This window comes from Emericellopsis atlantica (assembly GCF_019669845.1).
Source record: "Emericellopsis atlantica unplaced genomic scaffold F5Z01scaffold_31, whole genome shotgun sequence".
In the NCBI taxonomy this organism is placed as follows: Eukaryota; Fungi; Ascomycota; class Sordariomycetes; order Hypocreales; family Bionectriaceae; genus Emericellopsis; species Emericellopsis atlantica.
Window position 1 is genome coordinate 16,521 of NW_025764733.1, and position 16,427 is coordinate 32,947.

Here is a 16,427-nt window from a genome sequence, read left to right on the forward strand (position 1 = left end):
AGGTACATGGGCCCGCTACGCTAGTCCTAGGAAGGTAATTGTCTCCCGCCGCTTGCTTGTAATCTTCCTTTCTCACGCGAAAATGTCACCGCAATTGCGTATCCCCGTGAATCCCGCATAAAGCAGCGCTGACATGTCCAATGCCATTCGTACCCGGACGTGGCTCCGAGATTGGACCTTGGCAAATCACCATCATGGCATTCGGCTTTGAGGGGCCTAGCTCGAACATGTGATTCGCCTGTGTTGCGAGCTTAATACAAAAGCAGCTGAGGAATAGTCTATCTCGCACTCACGTGACTTGCGTGGCTGAAGGGTTCACGATGAAGGAGCTTCATTATCTCTTTGCTTCCTTATTACATCTGGATTGGCCACACCCGAAACGGTACAAAAGACTCTGGTTATGGTACTTGAAATGGGGCCGTTGTGCACCGCTCAACACACACCATATGTTTCTCGGGGGCATTCAGTATAACACGGCGGATGCTTTTCATTAGGCACGTATTTAATAGAATCCGCGACGATATGAGCAACAAACCACCGGCGTAACATCGCGTGTTTCGATCCGCCACGTAGAATGCGAGATCCATACCTGTTGAGCATTGCGAACTCCAAGCTGCCGTCAAAATCATGCCATGCTGAAAGTGGGACAGTGTCTACACAGTGTTCACGTATCAAATTCGTCACGAAACTGAAGACTTCGCACTGTCCACGGCTTAGTCAGTAGCTGGCCAATCAAATCTCTTCATTCACCAAACACCTGCAGACTGCAACCGCATCATCCCGAGAAAGCTTTCCCACGCCTGCGAACCCGAACCGAATCTCGACCTAGCATTGAGAACGAAACTCCCCTCCTTTCCATCCGTCGACAAGCACTCCAACTACCGTCGCCATGCACTCCGTATTCCGCACCGCCGCTGTCCGCAGCTCCTTCCGCTCGGTCGCTGCCCGTGCGCCCGCGACTCCCCTGATGACTCGTGCCAGCTTCAGCACCACCATCGCCCGTCGCAGCGGCGGCGAGCACGCCGAGGAGAGCTTCGAGGAATTCTCTGCCAGGTGAGACTTGAATGGAGGCGATTGGGGCTCGTGGTGGCAGACACGCTTCGGATCAGAAAAATCGTGGACGTCACGTTGCTGCTGGCACAATAACCACGCGAAAATACCAGCATCGGTCACCACGGCCGCGATCGGGCATGAAAACGGTCAATGGCTAATGCGTTGCCTTGAACAGATTCGAGAAGGAGTTTGACAGCGTTCAGGATGTTTTTGAGCTCCAGGTAAGGTGTTTCTTACATGTCGCAGGATAGCCGGGCTGACTCGTACGACTACAGCGCAACCTCAACAACGCCTTCGCCTACGATCTCGTCCCCTCGCCCTCCGTCGTCGCCGCCGCTCTCAAGGCCGCCAGGAGGGTCAACGACTTCCCCACCACTGTCCGCATCTTCGAGGGTACGACCATCCCCGCCCTTCCATATGCAAGGAGCTCGGCTAACGTTATGATGAACTACAGGCATCAAGTCCAAGGTTGAGAACAAGGGCCAGTACCAGCAGTACCTCGATGAGCTCAAGCCTCTGCGCGAGGAGCTCGGCGTCCCGCTGAAGGAGGACCTCTATCCCGAGGCGCAGAAATAATTTTGGACGCAGCGTAGGAAACCCCAAGACGCCCTGACGGCCTTTTTATCTACTAGCCCTCCCACGTGGGATCTTGTTGTACATGTTAGAAGAGGAAGGAATGATTCGATAGAAGACGGGAGTTGCTTGCGGCGGATCAAATTTACTTTGTTACATCAAATGCACTCTGAGTGGTAATGCCTGACGATGAAGACAAGGGACTTTTAAGAATCGATGTGATTGCCCTGATGCTCAGTCGCATCGATAACCATCCGCGAAATGCCTATAATGCTGGGTATTTTAAATACAATGCCATGCGAAACCAGAAAATCAAAGGCTCTGGCCTGAGATATAAAAAGAACAAGCCCACCACCCAATGGAACGCCCCAAAAATGATCAAGAGCGGTCTCCGGCGCCGTTACTCGTCGACGTGAATTGGGCTCCTGGCGTCCTCGAGAATGCCCCATTGCCGCCGTTGTAAATGTCGGCAAGCGAACCCATCACCGGCGCAGGGCTGGCTCCCCTGCTAACGGAGCTTGGTCCGGCTGGTCGTTGAGGTCGTGGACTCATGATGCCCGTGCGCGGACTACGCGGCACGCTGGAGTGTCTCGTGTCTCTTCTTGCCATCTTGAGCTGCCGTATTTGCTCACGGAGTGCATGATTCTCCTGGATCATTTCCCTCATTGCGATTTGCTCCGCCGACAGCAGGTTCTCCAGCCGCTTGACGATGCCATCCTTATTCATGCGATGAATCTCGACAACGTTGGCATCGGCTCTGCGCTGTAGGTCCTTGTTAGCTTCGGCCAGCTTTTTGACTTCGTCGCGGAGTTCTTCCGCAGTCGAAGATGCCGCCTGATACTGCTCAAATGCAAATCCCCTGTCCGCCTTTGCCTGATCAATCTGCTTTTCCAACACCTTGATCTTTCCTTGGGCTTCCTTGACAAGGTTCTCTGACCGCACGAGGGGATCACCACCTTCCGCAGTCAGTCGAGCAACTTTCGCTGCAAGCTGGGTGATCTCGGCAGCATCCTTCTCCTGGCGCTTGAGAGACTGCGCGGCCTCGGTATTCAACTTCTTCTGCAAATCACGGGCTGCGCTCTCAAAATGATCGCGGTCCCGTAGGTGGGCACGCTGCGCCTCCTCGAATTTGGTATAATCCGCCTCATGTGTTTTGTATAACTCATCCAGTTTCTTGAGATGCGCTTGTTCCGCAAGCTCCAAGGTGGTCTCTTGCGGGGAGCGCCGTTGTGCTTCGGCAAGCTTGACTTGTCAGCAGTGTGGAGTGTTTTGATGATGATTATCATACCTGAGCTGCTAACGCTCGTAAGATGGCGATGGGCATGCCCACTTGGTCCTCGCCGGTGGCTTGGAGGGGGCCGCGCAGACCAGCCGACTTGAGCAGATTTCGGACATCTGACGGCACAGGTATAGTGTCGGTCGGAAAGAGGGGCTGAATACACGAGTAGCGGCGCATTCGCTTACCAGGGACCTCGGGATCGTCCGCGTCGTCTTCCTAGATTTAGTTAGATCTTTCTTCCAACGTCGCTCTTTCTCATGCGAACGTACTAGCTTGCGCTTGAGGTCTGTAACAGCGTGGTCTTCAGCTACCTCATTCAATGACGCAGCCGGAGATGATTGTGTCAAGAAAGCTTGCAGAATATGCGTCGGCACCTGCACGGGTTCGTAGTCGAGATCGGTCACTTGGCCGTTGAGGTACGCAGCAAAGATCTTTGCAATGCGGTGCGGTTCAGCCTGGTCTGGTATACTAGGTTCCCCTGGTTCTGGAGTTCCGTCAAGCAGTGGCTGGGTGTGGACAAGGGCCCAAACGAGTCTCATTGTCTTTTCCAAATTCTCCATAGGTCCCTGGTCAGAGCCGGACTCTCCGGCGATTGCGAGTTCAAGATGCTCAACCGAGAGTGTCGTCACGAGTCTCAGAACGGTGGGGGTTAACTGGGTTACGGAGGCAGCTGCCATACTCGAGGCCATGGCCGATCCATCGAACGACCTATCGTATGCGATGATAAGATCGAAATCGCCCGCATCAGCATGCCTCGACGTAGCAATAGTGATCCGTGGAGCTTGCAGTGCATCAGTGAATAGCCGTGGATCGCATTGAGCTGCAGGGTTCTCGGGACAAGACCACGGCAATTTGTGAATGCGTGAGATAAGGTGTATCATCAGCCGTGTTAAGTTATCGGAGCCAACGACGATGAGCACATTGATTGGCCCAAGCGCGGGTAGCAACTCGTGCAGGAACTGGACTTTGGAAACCTTCTCCACGACGTGCCGCATCTGCTTCTCGATGTCTGTGTCAGGCATGATCTCGAGGGACTCGCCGCCATAGTCGCAGGTATAGACCAGGTCTGTCAGTGCTTCTTCGATCTCGCTCTGTAACTGCTCATCTGGTGTGGAATAATCTTCCGCGCTGTAAGTCGTGTTGAATTTCTCAAATGTGCTCATATAGGATCGCATCGTGGCAAAATATAGTGCCCGGGTGCTATTATGGAAAGGAATCGTGATAATGTGGTAGTTCGTAGCGGACGGCTTATGTGATGCCGCCTGCGACGTTGAGAGTGACAGGGGTGTTTGGCCCAAGGGTATTGAATTTGACGACAATGCCTGCGAGCCAGATGACGGCATTGAGTGGCCTGGCAGTAGCGGAAGTGTGGTGGACGACTGTACTCCCAAGGTGCTCACTTCAGCAGGGGTGACGGTCGACATGGTAGGACTGGTCGCCATCGTTGCGTTGAAATGCTCTGGCAGAAGTTGAGGCTCAGGATGTGCCTGAGCCTCGCCCTGAAGGGTTGTATCATTGCCCCAGGGAGCTATCGGACCCTGTGCCTCGGGGTCTTCTTGACCGCTCGGCGCCATTGTAGAGAACTCGGGCGATGCAGAACGAGACGTGCCAGAGCTCCTACACCGGCCAGCGCGGTTCAGAACCGTGTTTAAAAAAGCGTGACGATGTGTACTGCGTTCCTGACTATCGATGTCGCGCAATCGCGACTGCCAAGATCTATCGCTCAGGCTGTCGTGACTTTGAGGCTGATGTGACGGGATTTCTCCCTCGTCAATTGCGTGAGGCCGGCTTTCTTCAGTAGCCGGAACCACAGAACTCTCGCGTGGGTCTTGATAGCCTGGAAAAGCCGCGAGCGCCTCTCGGGCCTGTTGTTGAAGTGTTTGCTCGTTGGCTGATGTGACTTGTAGATGAAGAGGCTCTGGCTGACCCGCTTCGCCAGGTGGCGTCCACAGTCGGGATTCGTGCGACGCTTGGCACGTGACTTTTGTTGCCTTTGATGCCACTGTACCCCAAGCCTCAGATTGTTCCTCAAGGGAATTCGCTATTGATTCGCCAGATAGGGGACGTGAAGATGGGTAGGGAGGGCTTTTCAGGGCCTCTGCTCTTTCTCGGCGTGGCTCCTCAGATACCTCTATTTCCCAGTCCGCATGGGAGGCTTCATGAGAACTAGCGTCGTACTCAGATTGAGCTGCTGGGATTTCCGAGTAGCTATCCCATTCTTCGCTTCCAAAGGTGTCAGGTATCTCTTGTAGCGCGCTGGTGGTGTCGTTGTTCACAGTCCCGCAAGGTGTCGGCGAAGGCGAAGGCCAAGAGGACTGTTGTGTGCCCAGCGGTTGGGACCGTTGGGTTGATGTTTTAGAGGATTGCGTGGCTGTAACTTCTCGACTTCGCCTGCCTGCGTCCTGCTGCTGCTTTCGCTGACGCTTCTCTTCTCGCCAGTCAGCTAGGTGCCGCGAGGGAACATTGGAAGCTCTCTCCTGTTTCTTCTCGTTAGTCGTTTGATAAAACATGTATCGTCAGAGGCTCTTACCCAGATATTTGCTTTCCACCTAACCAAATGCTTCTTCTTGGTTGCATCTAGTATGCTCTCGACTTGAGGATACCATTTGATTAGGTCCTTCTTGTTAACCCAGATGTCCACGAACTGGATGCGGTATTCAGTCCGGCCTTGCCTTTTCCTTTCTCCCGTGACCTTCTCGAATTCCCACTCAGCGTCAGAGGCAATGTCGCTATTGAACTATCGCTTTCATCGCCCTCTGACGTTGAGAGCGACATTTCAGCACAGAGCTGTGCGCGTTTGACCGTGAACCTGGATGATGGTCAGTTCTCACTGGTATCGTGGACAGGTGGACAGGTTGCCCGCGCCCTACTCACCCCGAGATCAGAAAGTCGACTGAGGACTTCCAAGTTTAACAAACCCGCACAAATCTTTCCTCGATCAATGAACATTCCTTTAATGTTGCGAGAGGTACTTACCTGGTACTGGCAGGAACGTCACGTGATGATTGAGACAGCGTTGCTCGGCAGACGAAGCAAACGGCCAAAAGAAGCTGTCGGGAGATGCTTGGTCAACTCAAAAAAAAAAAAAAAAAAAAAAAAAAAAAAAAAGGCGGGAAGACGAGGCGGTGATGAAGAATGAATCGAAAATGAATATTCGGCTGGATAGGTACATTAGGTTGACAGCGGCTGGTTGAGCGCCGCTTCCTAGATAGGCGCGCAGGGAAGGCAAGGGCGTGTTTTTTTTGGGAGGTACAGAGACAAAGGGCAGCCTGTGCATTCAACATGGCACGCGGCATTCACCTGCGCCTTGGACTATCGCAAACAATGTAGTGGCTGCAGGCAGTGTGCAACCGTCGTCAGCTGATGTGTCGACTAATGATTGATGCAGCTTAGGGACTCTCAAGTTAGTTAAATCGCATCCAAAATAAAATCACGGGGAGCCGCCTTAGGGACCATTTCATTATTTCTATTGCCATAGCTACCACCCGTTTTGGGCAAAAGGCATAGGGTAGCCTCAAATTGAGAACCGCTAGCTGGACTTGATTGGAGACCGGAACTAACAATTGTCAATGTCGGGAGGCATGGGCATTCACTCATGCACCCTTTCGCGAATCGTACATCAGCACAACTACTGTACTTGCCTATTCGTGGCTCTGATTCAACCAACAGAATTGGTCCGCTCACAAGCATGTGTCCGGGCGCACAAGCCAAGCCTAAATCGTCGACACATTAACCGTCTCGCGCCCGCTATTCAGTCAATCACTGGCTGGTTCGTCCGACAGCAGCGCACAGCTCAGCCATGTCAGGGAAGTTTCCGATACAGCCCATCGGCCGCTTCGCCGGTGCCAGCCAACCCGTCAAGAGACCAAAGGTAACCACTACTTATTCAGGTACTCCCGACAGAGCTGACGAGAATACCAGGAGTTCGCATGCTTTTCATATGACGACAATCATGAGTTCCATCTGGACGATTCGTCCATTAGGTACTACTACACACCGCGATTAGGCGCTGATCTAAGTAAGGGCTATGAGTCGTTCCAGAAGCTGGATGACTCAAAGGATGGCCATTTGGATGCTCTACTCAAGACCATCATGGCCTACGAGTCGGAGCAGGGGAAGAATATCGACGCAGAGATCATAACATGGAGAGGCATGATGACCAAGGTGAGCCAGCCCAGTCGCGGCCACGTCATCTATGACTGACAAGCAGGCAGATCTTGGGGGCCCCTTTTGAGAATTTCGACGGGTACGCAGCTTTGACGCCTCTGTCCCACCCGTCCATGGCTCATGATCAGCAGCTTCGAGATGAACGCCACCCTATATCAAGTATGGTGAACCCGAGCTCATGGATTCGTTCACTAACGCTGTAATCGTTGTAGGGATCTATGTGAGTACACCGAAGACTGAGACAATATGTACTGAGACATGAAGCTTCATTGAGGAAAACCACGCCTATAAAGTCGCATCGAAGGAGGCTCAACACCAGCAACAGCAGAATCGATCCAGAAGAGGCCCGCCCCCTGAAGTCATGTCGTACTGGGGTTTGTTCCGCTTAGGACATCCATTGAACTACGCTCACGAAAGCCAGGATACAAATTCGAAACCCTATCCACCCTGCCGTCTATATGGGCTGAAACATCCCGCGACTACATTGAAGCGCGAGAAGACCACATAGTCAACAACAAAGCGCAGTACTGCTCAGTCGTCCGCACAGGGATTGGCAGCTCTATCCTCTGTCTCGGCGGCGAAGTCGATGCCAGTAGGCCTCGCCCACATTCTTGACAAGTCTTTTTACATACTAACAAACAGCGCAGTCTGGGACTCTAAGCCCGTCGAGCACGGCAAGCCGATCAATTGGGTTGAGCTCAAGACATCCCTAGAAATTCGCGGAGCCAAGGATATGGAGATCTTCCACCGCAAGCTCATGAAGTTCTGGATTCAGTCGTTTCTCCTGGGCGTGCCCAAGATCGTGGTCGGTTTCCGAGATCGTGATGGATTTCTCGTCAAAGTGGACGAGATTGAGACGCAAAGGATACCGCAAACAATCAACGCGACGCCGAACCCGAGTTGGAACGCGGATTTGTGCGTGAACTTTGCGGGCACATTCCTGGAATGTAAGTGGCACGACGAACATTGTACCGCCACTAGATGATAATGCTAATCTCGACTGCTGTGCAGGGCTGAAACAGACCATCAATGATGAGGGCGTTTGGCGGATCAGGAGGCTGCCTCAAACGCCCGAGATTGAAGTATTCAAAGTAGAGGAGACAGGTCATGGAGACATATTGTCAGAAGAGTTCAAAAACTCTAGGATCAAGCTGGCTCTGAAGAGTCAAGAGAGCGCGTCGTAGTGGCATAGTGTCACTGATCGGAAGCAGTTTCATCGCAGGTATTGCCATTCATACAAGCCTTGGTATTGACTTGACGTACACTATCTAAAAAATGGACATGCTTGGACCCCAACTCCCTTAGAAAACAAATATGATGCTAAATGATGAACAACAAATCATATAGAATGATCCATCTCCGTGAATCTAGGACCAAAGGAAGAAGCACATTCTTCGCGTGCGGCAATGCAAGTTCCGCTACCGGAGCGCCTTCTCCATGCCGTCATGCGAGATGTGAGCTTAATAAAACAACAAAATCGTACAGTCAAACGAGGCTTCACAGTGAAGATCGCTGACATTTGTCAACCAACGCTCGCTAAAAGTTGTCATGGATGCCGTAAGAGGTCTGCACAAGGACAGACAAGACCTCAGGAGCCAGGCCAGCGCAGTCGGAGACCATCGGTCCACCGTGCATAGAGCACGTCAGACAGTTGCTTGCTATGCTCCATGCCAGCGCGTGGCTCGCGGCCGGGATACTTGGCCTCAACGGCAGCTCTTGCCATGTCATGTTCGGTGTGCCCCGAGGAATCTGTCTGTCGTCGCTTGTGACTCTTGAGATGAGGGTTACTAGAACTCAACACAAGTTTGGTAGGGCTGACATGAGGCGGGACAGCGCTCTTGATAATGACTGTCCCCTGTGGCGTCCCATCGTCAGGCGTCTTGCAGGCAGCCTGGTTCAAGAAAGCTGCATTGAGCTTCTTGTCCTGCGACATTGCTGAGACGATGTTGATCATGAGGTGGTGAGCGCCTTCGGGGTCGCATGCGTCTAGAGAAGCCAGAGCCTCACTGAGTTTGGCGAGGGCTTCACGCTTCTGGAGCCCTGACGTCTGAGCCTGCAGCTCAGCTAGCGAAGGCTCAACAGCCTTGTTATACAGCCTTCGGCCCAGGACAGCCTCCTTTCCGAAAGGCTCGATCAGTGCGACAGCGGAAGGAAGAGGCGCATTCTCGTCGCAAAAGACATCATCGGAAGAGCCAGGCCGACCTGACTGACCAGACGTCGAACCGTCTGATGGAACTCGTCGGAAAAGACGCATAGTAGAACCCGAATTTCCAAAAGACATGTCCGGCTGAAGAGGCTTCTTCGGTGCAATGGACGCTCGGGGTGATGCGTTGCGAAGGGATCTGTTGCGGATGGAGCCGCTGCGCGGAGACCCGTTGGAGTGCATAGCAGACACTTGGGCCACGGACGGAGTGCGACGCACAGTCGACTTGCGGATGGTGCTGGGAGCCGGAGAAGTGGCACCCAGTGGAGCATCCTTGAGGTCAAGCTTGCGCATCGATTCTTCTGTGGTGAAGACAGAGGATGGCTTGCGCGATTGCTTGACGGTCGGGCGCTTGGGTGGCGCTACAGACTTGACTGTGTCAAAGATCCATTCATCTTGCTCGTCCTTAGGAGAAATGGTCTGAAGGGTCTCTTGGTAGTAGATGGGATGCGTTTGGCGGTTCTTGTTGGCATCCCACATCTGTCGTCGGGCAATCAGCTCCTGAAGCGCCTCAATCTTGCCAGCGGACCGAATGAATCGATGTCGCAGCAGCTCCTTGGCCGACGGTCGGCGGTCGCAATCCTTTGTCAAGCAGAGAGACACAAAGTCCCGAAACTCCCGGCTGAAGTTATTGTCAAGGGCAGGAGGGGGGTTTTTGGGGATGTGGAAGAGGACCTTCATCGGATGGATATGAGACAAAGGAGGTTCACCGTTGGCAAGCTCCATGGCAGTGATTCCCAACGACCAGATATCAGCCTTGAAGCTGTACCCGTCTTGCTGAATGACCTCGGGTGCCATCCAGAAAGGAGTTCCCACGAATGTGTTGCGCTGAGATTTGATGTTGGTCAACTGCGCAGCGACTCCAAAGTCCGCCAGCTTAACCTTGCCGGTCTCGGAAAGGAGGACATTGGCGGCCTTTACGTCTCGGTGGATTTTCCCCTCATCGTGCAAGTACTGGATACCAAGAAGAAGCTCGCGGCAGACGATGGCGATGTGTGTTTCGGTGAAGTTTGCGGGTTTGAGCTGGCCCAGTCAGGATAGTTCACAAAGTTTCAGGAATAGATGCTTACCAAGTCAAGGCATGAGCCGCCACCCAGATACTCCATGATAATCCATAGCTTGGTGCCTCGAAGAAACGAGCCTTTGTATTGGGTGACGAACGGGCTGGCGCACGTGCTCAGCACGGCAATTTCAGCTTGTATGTCTTGGATATCATCGTCGTTGGATTCGAGGTCGATCTGGTTCTGTTAGTCGCAGCGGTGATCAGGGAGTGGCACTTGACTTGCGTGTTTGATGGCGACAGTCTCCCCCGTGGCTTTCTCGATGCCCTTGTAGACTACACCAAAGCTTCCGCCTACAGACAATTTTGTTAGCTCGAACTCAGGAAGCATAGGACAGAGTGAACTTACGACCTAGCTCCTCCAAGACCTGGTAGTGGTCGGCAAGACCATCGGCAGCCATTGTGGCTCAACGTCACACAGATGTCTGGCTTATCGAAGAGATGGCTCGAGTAGGAGCAAGCGAGACGAATGGATGATGCTGAACCTGGCGCCGGTGGCTGCGTCGATTCCCAAGACGACGCAAAGTTGTCAATTGGATCGCAAGTGAAGTCGAGAGGGGTTGCGGATAGGTAGGCAGGCTCGAGACCGGGGGATTGAGGGCGATGAGTGCTATTTACGTAGCTTGCCGATCGCTTAAATGAGGGTCGCCAGGGAGCTGAGGTCGGTGCACCGGCCAGGGCCGAGTCGCATTGAGATTGGAGCTGGGGGGCCCTGTTGTTTACGTTTCTCCAGTTTAGGACAAGACGATTCAGCGGGGCTGCTGAGGACGCAGATCGCAGCGCCGACTTGAGAGCTGGGAAAAGTGACGCTTCGCAATGCGCCAGAGAGAAACATTGGAGGAAGCGATGGGAAGATGATGAACTTTTCTGCTTGTTTCTTTCCCCGGATTTTGACTGGCATGCTGGGTGCCATTGATGCCGCCTGCAGCAGGTTACTGTCAAATGCCAGCGAGGGACCATTCTGCAGGTACGGTGTGGCACAGTGCTAACGCCTGTGTTCAGGACGGGTTTAGTAAAAAGAACACTGTGCAACGGCACTGTCACGCATGACGTCGCACGTTGCTATGCTAGGCCCAACGACCGAACATATCGCAAGCTGCCTGCATCTATCGGGGATATGAGTTCTCTGGGAACAGACCCAGGCAATAGCCTCGCCACAGCTAATGGCGCCGTCTAATCTTGATGCATGTTCAATTGAGGTGTGATGCGGCGAAATGATCGAATGCTTCCTGATGCTATCGCAATGATACGGTCCCTGCATTTGGCTGTGCCGCAGCGGCATTGAGGTCTGAGGTGAGCAGCCTGCGGTCGTTGCCCTAGCAACCCACCCCTCTGTTGTCGAAGATATGACCCCGGACAGCCAGCCGCCCAAGCCCTTGCAGCGTGGGCCAGAGTCAACTGTCTCTGCCTGATCTTTACTGGAACCACCCATACAGATACAGCTAAGGCAGTCTCAGACCGCCTCCAGACAAGGCGAGTGAGCAAGACTTCAATATCCCCAGGTCATATCTTCTTCTCCCTTGCTCATCAGCATAATCATTCGCTTTCTGTCGAGTTGTTCGTGGCGCCGGCCGCACTCACCTCTTCTTCACCTATTTAGTTCTCATCCGCCTGGGGTTACTCAACGATCTGCTATGCTAGTCATTTCGAGGAACTAGATATCTATTCCGGATATCTCACACCGTGCTCCCACACACACCGCAAAGTGCCCATCTGTGCGCACTCGTACGAGGCAAACGACCCCACGACACCGACAAAGTTGCTTTGAGCAACTGGCAGATACACAATGCCGCCAGCCGCACCATCTTTACCTGTCCGATTCCCTTGTTGGTGTCGGGCCGTGTACTCATGGGGTGGAGAGGTATGCTCCCTCCGCGCATCGACAAGACATTCTTGCTAATGGTTCAAGTCCAAACGTGATCTTGGCTTCGTCGAAGGGGACTTGATTGAATGCCTGAATGCCGGCGACGGTTCATGGTGGGTTGGACGACTCTTCCGAGATCGCAGATCAGTCGGCTCGTTTCCGTCCAACTTTGTGGAAGTCCTGCCAGCCAACTTTCGCCCAACGACCAAGTCCATCAGCCCTCTGCCAGATAGCAACACGCCCAGCCCAAAGAACACGCCGCAAAAGTCGAAAACGTTCCGCAAGCCCTTTGAGGCCTACTCTAAAGCGCCTCATTACACCACAGCCAAGCAGCCGGAGGTGTTCAAAGAGGTTGTGAAGCCGCGTCAGCGAGGAGACTCAAGTGCATCTTTTGCGAACAGTGCCCGACCGAATACACCATTGAACAGAGCCATATCGCCCGCGCCCGCACCATCTCCCGCACAGCAGTATGCCTCGAGAGCCCCGTCTCCAGCGCCATCATCATTCCCGCATCACGCCCGCATGCCCTCGCCGGCACCACCACCTTCGCGCGAGTATGCCAGAGTCGCCTCGCCAGCACCGCCGATGCATCATTATGCCCGTGCGCCATCACCAGCGCCACCTGCACATGATTATTCAAGGGTTGCTTCGCCAGCACCGCCAATGCACCACTATGCGCGAGGGCCGTCGCCAGCACCGCCTGCGCACGACTATTCGAGAGTAGCCTCGCCGGCTCCGCCGATGCATTACCATGGGCGAGGGCCATCCCCAGCCCCGAGGCAGGAGTATCTGCCGCGTGCTATCTCGCCAGCGCCAGCGGCTCATGACTACATGAGGGCCGCGTCTCCTGCGCCGCCTCCACCTCATCACGCCCTCTCCCGAGGACCATCGCCTGCTCCTTCGTTTGGCAGACACAGCAGCTTTGACGTGCGTGATGGCGGCGACTCTCCACCTCCCCCTCCGCCGCCTCATCGGCACGCAGCCCAGAAACCCTCGGCGGATTTCGAGGACACGCCGTATGCGCTTTCGCGTCACGGGTCCAACGGATCCTTTGCTCCTTACAATCCGTATGTCAGGTCCCGCCATGGCTCCAACGCATCCTACAATCCGGACACTCCCCTCTCTCGCAACGGATCAAGCGCCTCACATCGCGAACACCAGGAAGAGCCCAAGACACCTGGACATGAGCAGTATCGTGCCGCTTCTCCTGCTGGAAGCCATATGACGCCATCCCCTTTGCGAGAAGCTATGGATGGAGTCATGGAACAACTGGACGAGCTCTCAGGGTATAGTGGACACGAGGAGAAGGGTTCCCCGACAAAGGCTGTGGATCTGTGGTCGCCTGAATCATTCGACATGGGTTCGCGGCCAAGCCAAAGACGACAAAGGGAGCAGGTGAGACCGTTAACTTCGATGGGTATAGCAAACGTCGACGAAGGATACGAGACATGGAGTGGCGGTTCCTCTCAAGAGGCATCTCTGAATGGCGGCCAAAAGGAGAAGGCCGGTCTGCCCAAGCTCAACAACTACGTTGCGCGAATGGAAAGTCAGTTCCAGAAGATGCATCAGCACAGTCTGAGTACACCAGCGGCCGCTGTGAGCGATATGCCTCCACCCCCACCGCCCAAGGGGCAGATGTACGAAAGGCCCAAATCGTCCATGGGAAGCGCAAGGCACGGCGCGTCCTCAGACCGACAGCTGGGATCCCGCAAGTCGGCTTACGACGTCGGGCGTGGCGTCGGCCGCACGTATACGACCAAGACAAACACGACTGAGCAAAGCCACACCAGCTCATCAACGCAAAGCAGTGACAGAACTCTGTGGAGCGGAGAGTCTGCAGGTGGCTTCAGTGCTACTAGTGCTGGCAGCCTTGCCCGCAACGCGCCCCGACCTCAGAGCGCCTTTGGGATGCGTCACGCGGAACCTGAACGACCGGAAACGCCTTTCACAGGCGTCACCTACCACAGCAGCCACGCCTCCAATTACCAGGCCAACAAGCAGTCCTCTTCGCAAGCCGTCTTCCAGGACGACACCACTGCTGGGCTTGGAGGGCTTGTGCAACCCAAGGCTCCGAGGCGCAACATTTTCAAGAAGATATTTGAGTCTGCAAAGACAGGCGTAGCCAGTGGTAGGGCCGGCATATCAGGCACGACCATGGGGTCGATGGACTCTGCCAAGCCGTCGCCTCTCGCGCGATCGCTGACTTCAGGAACGCCCTCGATGCTCCACGCGGGCACTCTGCCGAGGGCGCGGGATTCTGTACCCGAAACAGGTCCCGGCAGTGGGGTCGACTGGGTGCAGGTTCGGCGCGACGTCAATCGTTCGAATTCTTTGAGTCAGAACGAGCGCCTCGAGCGGCATGAACGTTGCCAGATGTTGGATCATCCCACATTGAACCCCGTAGACGAGCTCTACCAGTGCGTGGAAGGCGACGAAGGTGCCGATGGCAACGCAGTCGCAGACCCCGTCAACTACCACGCGATCAATCTGAGCCAAGTCGATAAGAACTCGCGATTCATTGCTGGGTTGCCCCCGACAATAACCGCCATTACTCTGGCCACGACGTACATTTGCCGTCCTTACAGAAGTGATGTGCAGAGGCTACGTGCCATCTTCACCTGGGTCTCGGAGAAGATCTGTTGGGAGGAGGATTTTGAGGGCGAAATCGACACTCGCCAGGTGATCCAAAGCAAGAGAGCATGCGCCGAAGAGTATGCAGTCTTGGTACAGGAGATGTGCTCAGCCATCGGGATCGACTGTGAGATCATACGTGGCTACCTCAAGATCCCTGGAGAGGTGCCTGACCTCAACATGATGCCTCGCTCGAACCACTGGTGGAACGCAGTCATCGTTGACGGCGAATGGCGGCTGGTTGATTGCTGTTTGGCTAGCCCGTCCAACCCTCGACGCAGCCATTACTCCAATGCAGCCAACAACACCGCCGACTTTTGGTATTTCCTCACACGACCTGTCGAGCTCTGCTGGACCCATGTGCCGGAGCACCATGACCAGCAGCATATTGTTCCTCCAGTGGCGCACGAGACACTCCTCAACCTCCCATGTACAAATCCGACCTTCTTCCGTCAAGGCATCGAGATGGTCGATTACAGTACCAGCCTCAACAGAATAGAGGATCTGGAAATGGTCCACATAAAATTCAACGTCCCGGCAGACGTTGAAATCGCAGCAGAAGTCGAAGCTCGCGCTTACACGCGCGACACAGATGGCGACGTCTTTGAGAGTGGTGACGTGGTCAAGAAAAGAGCCTTGGCGCAGGCCGAATGGTTCAACGGTGTGAAAAAATACACCGTCAAAGCCCTGCTGCCGGGGGATGAGGGCCAGGGCACGCTCAAGATATACGCCGGTAAGCGTGGCCTGATGCACAGCATCAAGGACATTCCTCACCCGCTGGCGTTCTCTTTGCCCATCATCCACACGGGAGAGAACCCGCCATACGACTTTGTCACAAGGCATCCCACGCCTCATGCGCAGAGACATGACATTTACGTTGTTCAGCCGCAATGCCAACGCCTGGCACTGAACAACACGTTTGTCTTTGCTATTCGCCAACACCCTAGCTCTTTGTGCAATGGGCCGCATTCATCGCTGACGCCAGCGTCCAACCCGGGGTGCGCTAGTCCCGTTCCTTTCGCGCGACCGTCCTCGGCCATGAGCATGAACGCATCGACCAGCGGCACCATGTCCAACCCAAGCTCAGCGAGCGGCACAGTGGCGGGCAAAAAGCCGGCGAAGCTGGCTATCCAGACACCAGGTGGCAAGATCCTTCGCCTCATGCGAAAGGAAGACCGCAGGGGCATCAGCGTTGGCAGCAAAGGCTTCAACATGGATGAGGAAGTGAGCGATGGTGGTACTTGGGAGACCATCATCAAGTGCTCTGAAAAGGGGACATGGCGAGGACTGGTCCTCGCAGATCGAACAGCAAGGTGGTGTGTTTTCGCAGAATGGACCTGTGTCGGCTGACCAGGTCACCGGAACGGAACCTGTTGGCGTTCCTTGCACATGTTAATGGCCATGATGAAGGATACTATCGCATATCGAGGCGTTTGGTTGATTATGGACAGGTTGGAGCATCGCAATGTGTATATACGTTTTTTTTTTCGTTGTTGGCATCTGGCGCTTCATGGCAGGAGAGAATGATATTTCCTTTAAAAAATTCAAAGAAAATGCTTCAAAGTGTGTGGTCTATCGTTGGTAGTGCAGACATCGT

The 16,427-nt window shown here is 54.3% G+C and overlaps 5 protein-coding genes across 5 annotated transcripts; 3 read left to right on the forward strand and 2 right to left on the reverse strand.

Moving 5' to 3' along the window:
• The first annotated feature begins 776 nt into the window (after positions 1-776).
• Positions 777-1,829, forward strand: F5Z01DRAFT_664585 (cytochrome c oxidase subunit VA-domain-containing protein). The gene is made up of 4 exons (XM_046264116.1): positions 777-1,053; positions 1,229-1,274; positions 1,329-1,446; positions 1,508-1,829. Exons 1-4 carry the CDS (start codon positions 890-892, stop codon positions 1,627-1,629), a joined length of 450 nt encoding a protein of 149 aa, XP_046114777.1. The 5' UTR covers positions 777-889; the 3' UTR covers positions 1,630-1,829.
• Positions 1,758-4,970, reverse strand: F5Z01DRAFT_332435 (uncharacterized protein). The gene is made up of 3 exons (XM_046259142.1): positions 3,175-4,970; positions 2,915-3,121; positions 1,758-2,868 (listed from the first exon to the last, which is right to left on the reverse strand). The coding sequence occupies exons 1-3, from the start codon at positions 4,477-4,479 to the stop codon at positions 2,005-2,007; spliced, it is 2,376 nt and encodes a 791-aa protein (XP_046114778.1). The 5' UTR covers positions 4,480-4,970; the 3' UTR covers positions 1,758-2,004.
• Positions 4,971-6,453: 1,483 nt separating this feature from the next.
• Positions 6,454-8,458, forward strand: F5Z01DRAFT_332504 (RAI1 like PD-XK nuclease-domain-containing protein). The gene is made up of 9 exons (XM_046259143.1): positions 6,454-6,776; positions 6,827-7,069; positions 7,120-7,151; positions 7,204-7,231; positions 7,285-7,292; positions 7,337-7,446; positions 7,494-7,664; positions 7,720-8,019; positions 8,084-8,458. Exons 1-9 carry the CDS (start codon positions 6,705-6,707, stop codon positions 8,254-8,256), a joined length of 1,137 nt encoding a protein of 378 aa, XP_046114779.1. The 5' UTR covers positions 6,454-6,704; the 3' UTR covers positions 8,257-8,458.
• Positions 8,359-11,040, reverse strand: F5Z01DRAFT_332563 (kinase-like domain-containing protein). The gene is made up of 4 exons (XM_046259144.1): positions 10,685-11,040; positions 10,562-10,629; positions 10,346-10,513; positions 8,359-10,298 (listed from the first exon to the last, which is right to left on the reverse strand). Exons 1-4 carry the CDS (start codon positions 10,734-10,736, stop codon positions 8,661-8,663), a joined length of 1,926 nt encoding a protein of 641 aa, XP_046114780.1. The 5' UTR covers positions 10,737-11,040; the 3' UTR covers positions 8,359-8,660.
• A 682-nt stretch (positions 11,041-11,722) lies between these two features.
• On the forward strand, positions 11,723-16,404 carry F5Z01DRAFT_664597 (cytokinesis protein Cyk3). Its single transcript, XM_046264117.1, has 2 exons — positions 11,723-12,196; positions 12,245-16,404. Exons 1-2 carry the CDS (start codon positions 12,122-12,124, stop codon positions 16,178-16,180), a joined length of 4,011 nt encoding a protein of 1,336 aa, XP_046114781.1. The 5' UTR covers positions 11,723-12,121; the 3' UTR covers positions 16,181-16,404.
• Positions 16,405-16,427: the final 23 nt, after the last annotated feature.

What these genes read in the sequence shown, in the direction of transcription:
- F5Z01DRAFT_664585 (XM_046264116.1), top strand. Translation starts at nt 890, where the DNA reads ATGCACTCCGTATTCCGCACCGCCGCTGTCCGCAGCTCCTTCCGCTCG. An exon ending in TTCGAGGAATTCTCTGCCAG is followed by an intron (nt 1,054 to 1,228) that starts GTGAGACTTGAA and finishes TGCCTTGAACAG; the next exon opens with ATTCGAGAAGGAGTTTGACA. An exon ending in CACTGTCCGCATCTTCGAGG is followed by an intron (nt 1,447 to 1,507) that starts GTACGACCATCC and finishes GATGAACTACAG; the next exon opens with GCATCAAGTCCAAGGTTGAG.
- F5Z01DRAFT_332435 (XM_046259142.1), bottom strand. Translation starts at nt 4,479, where the DNA reads ATGGCGCCGAGCGGTCAAGAAGACCCCGAGGCACAGGGTCCGATAGCT. An exon ending in CAGACCTCAAGCGCAAGCTA is followed by an intron (nt 3,122 to 3,174) that starts GTACGTTCGCAT and finishes AACTAAATCTAG; the next exon opens with GAAGACGACGCGGACGATCC. An exon ending in TACGAGCGTTAGCAGCTCAG is followed by an intron (nt 2,869 to 2,914) that starts GTATGATAATCA and finishes TGACAAGTCAAG; the next exon opens with CTTGCCGAAGCACAACGGCG.
- F5Z01DRAFT_332504 (XM_046259143.1), top strand. Translation starts at nt 6,705, where the DNA reads ATGTCAGGGAAGTTTCCGATACAGCCCATCGGCCGCTTCGCCGGTGCC. An exon ending in CGGCGGCGAAGTCGATGCCA is followed by an intron (nt 7,665 to 7,719) that starts GTAGGCCTCGCC and finishes CAAACAGCGCAG; the next exon opens with TCTGGGACTCTAAGCCCGTC. An exon ending in TGCGGGCACATTCCTGGAAT is followed by an intron (nt 8,020 to 8,083) that starts GTAAGTGGCACG and finishes ACTGCTGTGCAG; the next exon opens with GGCTGAAACAGACCATCAAT.
- F5Z01DRAFT_332563 (XM_046259144.1), bottom strand. Translation starts at nt 10,736, where the DNA reads ATGGCTGCCGATGGTCTTGCCGACCACTACCAGGTCTTGGAGGAGCTA. An exon ending in AGACTGTCGCCATCAAACAC is followed by an intron (nt 10,514 to 10,561) that starts GCAAGTCAAGTG and finishes TAACAGAACCAG; the next exon opens with ATCGACCTCGAATCCAACGA. An exon ending in GCGGCTCATGCCTTGACTTG is followed by an intron (nt 10,299 to 10,345) that starts GTAAGCATCTAT and finishes TGACTGGGCCAG; the next exon opens with CTCAAACCCGCAAACTTCAC.
- F5Z01DRAFT_664597 (XM_046264117.1), top strand. Translation starts at nt 12,122, where the DNA reads ATGCCGCCAGCCGCACCATCTTTACCTGTCCGATTCCCTTGTTGGTGT. An exon ending in TGTACTCATGGGGTGGAGAG is followed by an intron (nt 12,197 to 12,244) that starts GTATGCTCCCTC and finishes TAATGGTTCAAG; the next exon opens with TCCAAACGTGATCTTGGCTT.